Source organism: Stegastes partitus, unplaced genomic scaffold (genome assembly GCF_000690725.1).
Source record: "Stegastes partitus isolate 25-593 unplaced genomic scaffold, Stegastes_partitus-1.0.2 Scaffold93, whole genome shotgun sequence".
In the NCBI taxonomy this organism is placed as follows: Eukaryota; Metazoa; Chordata; class Actinopteri; family Pomacentridae; genus Stegastes; species Stegastes partitus.
Genome location: NW_007577824.1, coordinates 503,227 through 512,444, shown reverse-complemented (window position 1 = coordinate 512,444; position 9,218 = coordinate 503,227). Strand labels below are relative to the sequence as shown.

General features: G+C 43.1%; 1 protein-coding gene across 4 annotated transcripts in view; it reads left to right on the top strand.

The window, feature by feature from the left end:
- Positions 1-9,038, top strand: part of LOC103354035 (alcohol dehydrogenase 1-like) — a 24,590-nt gene extending 15,552 nt beyond the window's left edge. For 2 of the 4 annotated variants that reach the window (XM_008277267.1, XM_008277269.1), the window contains exons 2-9: positions 3,258-3,359; positions 5,630-5,771; positions 5,951-6,038; positions 6,265-6,478; positions 6,685-6,945; positions 7,029-7,161; positions 8,407-8,545; positions 8,654-9,038. In XM_008277267.1, coding sequence (XP_008275489.1) covers positions 3,258-3,359; positions 5,630-5,771; positions 5,951-6,038; positions 6,265-6,478; positions 6,685-6,945; positions 7,029-7,161; positions 8,407-8,545; positions 8,654-8,687 — 1,113 coding nt within the window. In that variant the 3' untranslated portion in view covers positions 8,688-9,038. Of the gene's footprint in view, positions 1-1,304; positions 1,461-1,544; positions 1,678-3,257; positions 3,360-5,629; positions 5,772-5,950; positions 6,039-6,264; positions 6,479-6,684; positions 6,946-7,028; positions 7,162-8,406; positions 8,546-8,653 lie in introns of all 4 variants that reach the window. The other 2 variants (XM_008277270.1, XM_008277271.1) reach the window with 2 other exon arrangements.
- The last annotated feature ends 180 nt before the right edge of the window (positions 9,039-9,218 follow it).

Sequence of the window (9,218 nt, the reverse complement as noted above, 5' to 3'; positions counted from 1 at the left end):
ACTTGATCAAGGATCCATCACTGGTTCAGAAAATCATAGTCAGCAAGCTGGTGATCTGTAACCAACTTCTCCAGCAATGGATGGAGCTTCATGTAAGCATAAACATCTCATCCATTGTGGTGCAAGGTGATTGGCTACCAAACACATACATTTAATTTCAATTATAGAACATGAATAGCTATCTGGTTTGGGAGGAACCGTGGTTTAAACTTAGCTCACCCTTCGTTGGTGCACAGATATGTCCAGATCTCTTGGCACATGATTGGCACACAACTCATCCAATCCGCAGCATCCGCACCCTGTAAAGACAATCCTCCCTACTAACATCTCCCGCTCCTTGGATGTCAGTACCTTTCCTTTGTTTAGCTGCCAATACCCTCAAGATTGAGGCAATGTCTTTGTAACAGCAGCTCCAGCTCATGTGTATAGGTGTTATAGGTGTTGTAAATGTTTGAGCTTCTCAAACAGAGGTGTGGCAACATGATACAGCTTCATTTTATTGTAAACGTTAACTATCAGCTCAAGTCAATTAACTGGAGGTCTGGTAGAAGGTTTTTCTTACGGGCGTTATGTTAAAGGGGAAGTGAAACACACAGTTAAGTTCGCATAATTCACTACATGTACTTCTACTGTATTCAGAGGGTATATAACAAACGCAAAAAACGTAGGCATATAAAAGGAAATAGAAGATTGTTTCATGTCTTCTCTACAAAGGATGCTGCCATTTTAGAGTACGATAACCAGTGACGTCACACGGTTGGTTAGCTTCACAGGTTTAGTTAAAGACAGACAGTGAGGGACACCGTGGACAAAAAAGACAGTGACACTGAGGAGCCACAGATCATCAGAAGACAAGGGGAGGCCACTACTGCATTACTCCTGGATATAGGAATGAATTTTACAGGGTTAAACCATGAAACAGTTTACTTTAATAACCTGCACTGAAACAGAAAACAGTCCTGATGCTCTGCCAGAACTGTATTTACTGACACCAGTCACAGACACGTAGCTGTTTGATAAGAACATCATCACTGACAACAATAAAGTTCAACACAAGGCCTCTGGATTTCCATCATATCTTAGCAGAAGTGGAGTTATCTATTGAGAGCAAGGCTATGCAATATAGCAGCCAAAATGACTTTCAGAAATAAAGAATTACCTTCAATCATTGTAAAAAACCCAGTCATCAGAATTATGCCAACGTGACTGTGTGCCAACCTCTTTAAAGGTGTGTTTTAGAGTTTCCACATCTTGTCAAGATTTGTTAAAAACACTGAAGATTTATATTCCAGGAAGGGNTTGACATCAATCCAGAGAAGTTCGAGAAGGCCAAAGTCTTTGGTGCTACTGACTTCGTCAACCCTAAAGATCACAATAAACCCATCAGTGAAGTGCTGACTGACATGACCAATGGAGGAGTGGACTACTCCCTGGAATGTATTGGGAATGTGGAAGTCATGGTGAGGCAGATGTGTTTATATATATTTTAGAAGTGAACACTTGCGTTTACGAATCCACTGACTTTGTGCTGTTTCTCCATCCAGCGCAGTGCTTTGGAGTCTTGTGTCAAAGGTTGGGGTGTTGCTGTAATCGTTGGCTTTACCGACAAAGATGACTTTGCTGCCCGTCCCATTCAGCTCATTGCTGGACGTACATGGAAAGGATCCACGTTAGGAGGTGAGACAAACATAATCATCTACACCAACCAATGTGACTGTCCTTACTGTTATCATTGGTCATTTTTTTATTGGATGTTAATCACAAATCATTTTATTCACATAAGAATATTTGCTGATTCGGCTTAGGACTGGGAAAGGCACCCAAGCTGTATTTGCCTCATTAGGAAGGGTGCACTGTATAATTTGTGATTCCATGCAGCAATTACCTGTTTATATCAGTTGCTTTACACTGAACTGGATCAGACTTATTGATTTGGCTCTGCTATATTGTGGAGTGAAGACTACGTGAAACAACTGGAACCACAGCACAAAGTTAATCAAGGACATCCAGCTCTGCATTTCTCTTGTTTATTTCTGATTAGTCTGACCCATCACATGTAGGCTTCATGTGTAAGCCTGCCATTGGCCGTAATCTTCACACATTTATTTTCCCCTTCCTAGCCCATGTGTTACCGATTTCAAATCTCCATACTGCAGGAAACGACATCTGGTTAGCAACCTCACACACTGAAAAGTTAAAGTTTTGTCGTGCAATAGCACTGTGCAGTGATCTGCAATGGGTTTGAAGACACACAACCGTCACACAGCATCCTACCACTGTATAGCAGAATGATAGTGAAGTGCAACCAGACCATTTTACACAGTACTGCCAGTGCAAGAGAATGGTCTGGCTATGCGAGAATGATCGAAGGCCTTCCAACTCATGCTACCCAGTCAGATAGTGCTTGTGTTGTGACAGTACCCAGGAAGCTCTCAGCTCTGTCTTTGTAGCCACCATGCTCTATCTTTGCCATCATTCCAACTGTTAGTAAGATCAGACAATTTTTTTAAATTTCATAATTTGCGTTTTTTTGTGCCTCAGGATATAAGATGAAGACAGGTGTGCCTGAGATGGTCAAAGCCTACCTGAATGGGAAGATAAAGCTGGATGAGTTCATCACTCACAACATGACTTTGGCCCAGATCAACGACGCCATTCAACTGCTGGAACACGGCAAATGGTATACNCCTGATTCAACCTTTCACACAGTTTGAAAAAATCCATACAGCTTTGCACAACTGTGGATACTAACAGAGACCAAATGGTAGGAGGCCAAAAAAACAATAATAGTGAAGGCCAAAGAACTCCCAGTACAAACTCAACCATAACAAATGATTTACTCAGTTATCAGTAAATGTGCCAACCCTACACTAAATTATTCTGTTTTACCAAATTAAAGGCTTGCCAACTGTTGCATTTTCTATGATGTTTGGTTTTTCAAGGACCAACGCTATGTAACACAGTGTACTCTTTACTGTCCTGTGTACATGAATCAAAAAATGAAAATAAGTCAGTGTATTGTGTTCAAATGAGTGTTTGCTTTGACATTGAAGCATCAGGGAAGTCACGTTTTTATCCACACTTTAACTCAGCATAATGCAAAGACGTGCCTGACTTTAATGCCTTTTGAAATACATGTTGTCTGAATGGGTAATGGAGTCTTTCATAGCACCTTCCCAGAGTGCCACCCTAGCTTAGTGAAACCACTGCAGCACCCAAAAATGTGAAATTTCATGCCGGTATCACTGCTCCTGTAGGTCATCAAGTGCAAGGCAGCAGTAGCCTGGGCGCTCAACAAACCTCTGGTGATTGAGGAGATTGAAGTGGCTCCACCTCAGGCCAACGAGGTCCGCATCAAGGTGAGAGATGTCCGCAACAATGCCCATATGTACACATATACAGATGTCTCACTGTACCTGTGAGTAAGAATTTGTAAATAAATTGCATTTGCACGAGTGAGACATGAGAGTTTTAGGACTTTATTAATCAGAAATGACCACAAACTGCATGTCTGACACAATGCCCATCTGAATTCGTCCACTCCACACTGTTGGTGTCTTCTTGTCTGGAAGTGTGTGTTGGGAATCGTCTAAAGGTCTGCTCTCTCATGGCCTCCTCCTGCAAGCACAAACCTCACACCATCCTGACAAGCCTGGAAGGTTTTGTCTTTTAAGGTTGTACGTCTGGCACAGTGCCTGTCTCCAGTCTGTGATTGTAAATGGATGAAAACTTGCTCTGTCTTTGTCTTAATGTTGGTTATGACTGGTAAGCGGTAAATGGTCCGCACTTAAATAGCTCCCTTCTACCTTACTGATACTCAGAGTGCTTTATAATGTGTTTCTCATTCATCCATACATTATTGCACCAATGGTGAAAGAGCTGCAAGATGCCTGCCTGCCATAGGTAGCAACCTGAGCCACAGCCTACAGGGCGGCTGCTTTTTGCAGATGACATGGTACTGTTGGCTTCATCAGACCACGACCATCAGCACGCACTGAAGCGGTTTGCAGCCAAGTGTAAAGCAGCTGGGATGCTAGTCAGCATGTCCAAGGCCAACGCTGTGGTTCTCTGCCAGAAACCAGTGGATGCTCTCTGAGTTGACGGGGAGTTGCTTCCGAAAGCGAAGGGGTGTAAGTAACTTGGGACCTTGTCCATGAATGACAGGAAAATGGAGCATAACATGGACAGGCAGCTTGGACCATCTACATTCCAATCCTAACGTATGGTCAGGAGCTCTACAAAGAATAAACTAAGCAAGACTAACGTGACAGGCGGGAAATAAACTCGGGATCTGTCCTCCGCTGGTTCATCTCCTACCTCTCAGGGAGATACTTCAGAGTATCACAGAAGGGAAAAGTGTCCGAGCCACACAGCCTATCCACAGGGATTCCTCAAGGTTCAGTGCTCTGCCCCCTCCTCTTCTCAATATACACAACCTCACTTGGTGCAATAATGCACACCCATGGTTTCTCATACCATTGCTATGCTGATGATACCCAGCTCTTTCTGTCGTTACCCCCAGATGACCACACTGTCTCTTCTGCCCGGATCTTATTATGCCTTGTAGATATCTTGGCATGGATGAAAAATGTTGCCTTCAACTCAACCTCTCCAAGACTGAGCTCCTTGTCATCCCAGCTAGTCCCTCCATACAACAAGAAATCAACACTGAGCTTGAATCAACTCAACTCAAACCCACAAAATCTGCCAGAAACTTGGGTGTCATGATTGATGACCATGGCTCATGTGGCCTCTGTTGCTCGGTCGTATCAATTTGCCCTGTACAGCATCAGGAAGATCAGACCCTTCCTGTCTGAACATGCAGCACAATTCCTGGTACAAGCTGTCATATTATCACACATCGACTACTGAAACTCCTTACTGGAGTTGCAGTAGTCGCTGCCACCGCCGACACTGATGATGGGAACACCCGCTCACTGCTGCCCGTCAGACTCAGCAGCACCAGCCCCCATTCCTTGGCCTGAATACTCAGCTAACACTCGTCCTCCCCCCCGGCCGCCGTGGAAGCGGTACTGTGACCGCTAGCCTAAACACCTAAACTGGGTTCAGTAACCAAACGCTGCCTGTGCGTCCCGCCCCTCACCGGAACGAATACTCACCAACCACTACCCTCCCAACTATTCGGGATATTGGCCATTTATTGGGCCAGGTATCCGGAGAACAGAAATTTCTATTTGGACCAGCCCTACTTAAAATATCACTGTTGTCGCAAATCGAGCAGACTTTTCAGTTCTGGTCAGCAACCTTTTTATAATTTATTTTTTATCCCCAAATTCATGAAAAATAAGGACGGAGATGTTAGCCAACACACTCTGATGAAGCACTAGGCATAGGTCACTGTGGACATGCTCCTTACCTTGGGATGTAACACTTCTGCTGATATTTGGCTGAACATATTGACATTAGCATCCTACATTAGAACAGCTAAAGACAGAATTCAATCCATTCATTACACTTCAGATCTTTACGTTTTGGAAAGCCTGCACCTCTGTCTAAACTTTACCTGTTCACAGTAAGGGTTGAGTAAATGATATACACAAGACACAATATCCATTTGTTGAAATGAATTGTCTGTGTTTTCGTTGTGTGTTTGTTGTCTTTTGTGCAGATTGTGACAACTGGGGTGTGCCACACAGACCTGTACCACTTGTTTGAGGGTGTGAATAAAGATGACTTTCCAATTGTCCTTGGCCATGAGGGAGCTGGCATCGTAGAAAGTGTTGGTCCAGGTGTCACTGAATTTCAGCCAGGTCAGTTAAAGCTTCCAACCTCACCTGTTTCATTTGTCTCTGTGTAAGACGGGGCAATGAGAAGACCAAAGACTGTGCAACTCAGTCCGGTTTAAGAAGAAACCGTTTCACATTTGTATTCTTGTAAGTTAGTTAGTTACTTAGTTCATTTAACATGTCAACTTGGTTTTGTCTTTCAGGAGACAAAGTCATCCCTCTGCCTTTCCCTCAGTGTGGAAAATGTCGCTTCTGTAAAAGTCCAAAGACCAACCAGTGTGCAGATGCATGGTGAGGGCTTTTATTTCTCATCTCTTTATTTCATTCATTCAAGATGTGCTCATAGGGTTATAGACGAGTTTGGTGATGCACAAACCATTTAAGGACCATGTCTCTATGTGTGACATAGTACTCACTATGTACATAAAACAACTTTCTGAAAATGGCACCGCTTTTATCCAGTGCAGAGAAATGCAATGCAAACATTTCTAATCACTGTAATACATTTTTTCTTCAGGAATACAGATTCCATGAAGTCATCAGAAGATTCCAGATTTACCTGTAAGGGGAAGAAGGTGCTGCAGTTTTTTGGAACCAGCACCTTCTCACAGTACACTGTGATGAACCAGATGGCTGTGGCCAAGATTGATCCTGCAGCTCCCCTGGACAAAGTCTTCCTCCTGGGCTGTGGGATCTGCACTGGATATGGAGCAGCAGTTAATACTGCTAAGGTGTGTATGTTTGACCGCTGGATGGTCCAATAGGTATTTACATTTAACATGCATTAATATTATTGCATATGTGTCACCAATTATTTGTTGAGTCAGATATTTAACCTGAAACATTCTGTCCGTGGCTCCAGGGTAGTTGGGGAGGTTTAGTGTTTATCAGTGTACAGAGGAATGAAAAATCCAACTCCTCGTCGCTTTCTCTTCAGGTTGAACCAGGATCCACATGTGCTGTGTTCGGTCTGGGAGCTGTGGGTCTGGCTGCAGTCATGGGCTGCAAAGCTGCAGGAGCAAAGAGGATTATAGCTGTTGACATCAAGCCAGAGAAGTTTGTGAAGGCCAAAGTCTTTGGTGCTACTGACTTTGTCAACCCCAAAGATCACAATAAACCCATCAGTGAAGTGCTGACTGACATGACCAATGGAGGAGTGGACTACTCCCTGGAGTGCATTGGGAATGTGGAAGTCATGGTGAGGCACACTGTTTATATATATTTTAGAACTGAACACTTGTGTTTATGAGTCCACTGACTTTGTGCTGTTTCTCCATCCAGCGCAGTGCTTTGGAGTCTTGTGTCAAAGGTTGGGGTGTTGCTGTAATCGTTGGCTTTACCAACAAAGATGACTTTGCTGCCCGTCCCTTTCAGCTGATTGCTGGACGTACATGGAAGGGATCCCTTTTAGGAGGTGAGACAAACATAATCATCTACACCAACTAATGTGACTGTCCTTACTGTGATCATTGGTCATTGTTTATTGGATGTTAGTCCCAAATCATTTTATTCACATCACAATATTAGCTGATTCGGCTTAGGACTGGGAAAGGCACCCAAGATGTATTTGCCACATTAGGAAAGGTGCACTGTAACATTTGTGGTTCCATGATCCATCCATCCATCCATTATCAATACACCGCTTAATCCTCACTAGGGTCGCGGGGGGGCTGGAGTCTATCCCAGCCAATTTAGGGCGAAGGCAGGGGACACCCTGGACAGGTCACCAGTCTATCACAGGGCCACACTCACGCTGCACGGGGAGAATATGCAAACTCTGCGCAGAAAGATCCTGAATGTCCTCACTGGGATGCGAACCGGCGACCTTCTTGCTGCGAGGCAACAATACTAACCACCGCCCCACCTTGTGGCCCTTCCGGTTACCAGTTGCTTTACACTGAACTGGATCAGACTGATTGACTTGGCTCTGCCATATCTTGGAGTGAAGACTACATGAAACAACTGGAACCACAGCACAAAGTTAATCAAGCACATCCAGTCCTGCATTTCTCTTGTTTATTTCCGATTAGTCTGACCCATCACATGTAGGCTTCAAGTATAATCCTGCCATTGGCCATAAACCTTTCACATTTATTTTTCCCTTCCTAGCCCATGTGTTACCGATTTGAAATCCCAATATTGCAGGAAACAACATCTGGTTAGCAACCTCACACACTGAAAAGTTAAAGTTTTGTCATGCAATAGCACTGTGCAGTGATCCTTTATTTGTTTATTTTTAATTTTTGGGATAAATGATCTATTTTAATAGCAGTGCTTACCTCCACCAACACATTTCCCCAATAACTATCTTAAGTAAATACTGTCAGTGCATCCTGTTCTTCGTCCCAACCAAGACAACTGCAATGGATTTGAAGACACACAACCGTCACACAGCATCTTACCACTGTATAGCAGAATGATAATGAAGTGCAACCAGACCATTCTACACAGTACTGCCAGTGCAAGAGAATGGTCTGGCTATGCAAGAATGATCAAAGGCCTTCCAACTACCCAGTCAGATAGTGCTTGTGTTGTGACAGTACCCAGGAAGCTCTCAGCTCTGTCTCTGTAGCCACAAAGCTCTATCTTTGTCATCATTCCACCCATTAGTAAGATCAGACAATTTGTTTTAAGTTCATTATGTTTTTTTGTGCCTCAGGATATAAGATGAAGACAGGTGTGCCTGAGATGGTCAAAGCCTACCTGAACGGGAAGATAAAGCTGGATGAGTTCATCACTCACAACATGACTTTGGCCCAGATCAACGACGCCATTCAACTGCTGGAACACGGCAAATGGTATACTCCTATACTCCACCACCATTCATCATTTACTAACCAGCTGCATAAATTGGAAAAATAATAGTTGCAAGTCTTGAAATTTGTGTTTTGGTTTTTCTTTCATAGCATCCGGACAGCTCTGAGTGTTTCTCCACCATAAGATCATCGTGCTGCTTTCATTGATGGTTCAGCTCAGATCCAAGATCATTTAAATTATGCCAGATATACTCAAAACACTCTTTGGATTATATAATTTATATCATTAATAAATGATCCATTGAAGTCTTTACAGAAACTGCATTTCTAAATTCAGTGATGCATTGTTTAATGTGACAAAAGTGTTCTTTTCAGTTGTGTTTAGACCAGATTCACACAGATCAGTCTCTTGATATCAGTGGTTACTGAACTTGGCAGGAGTGTTGTAGCTATTCTTTATCCAGAATTTTTCCCTATTAGTGCCTCTGAATGTTTGACTGCTTTCTTCCACAGTTCAATAAAAAGTTAAAAACCATATGACCATGAATCTTTTCCTGTAAACCCCCTTTTCCATAAAGACCCTAAAGATCGACCCCAGCCAGCTTCGAATTCTGACCGATGTGATTTTAAATGAATACACTTGCAGGCATTTGTTATTTTGTTCTAATGGAAGTGATAATACTTTTCAAAAAGTATATCTCATGCTCTCCTGATG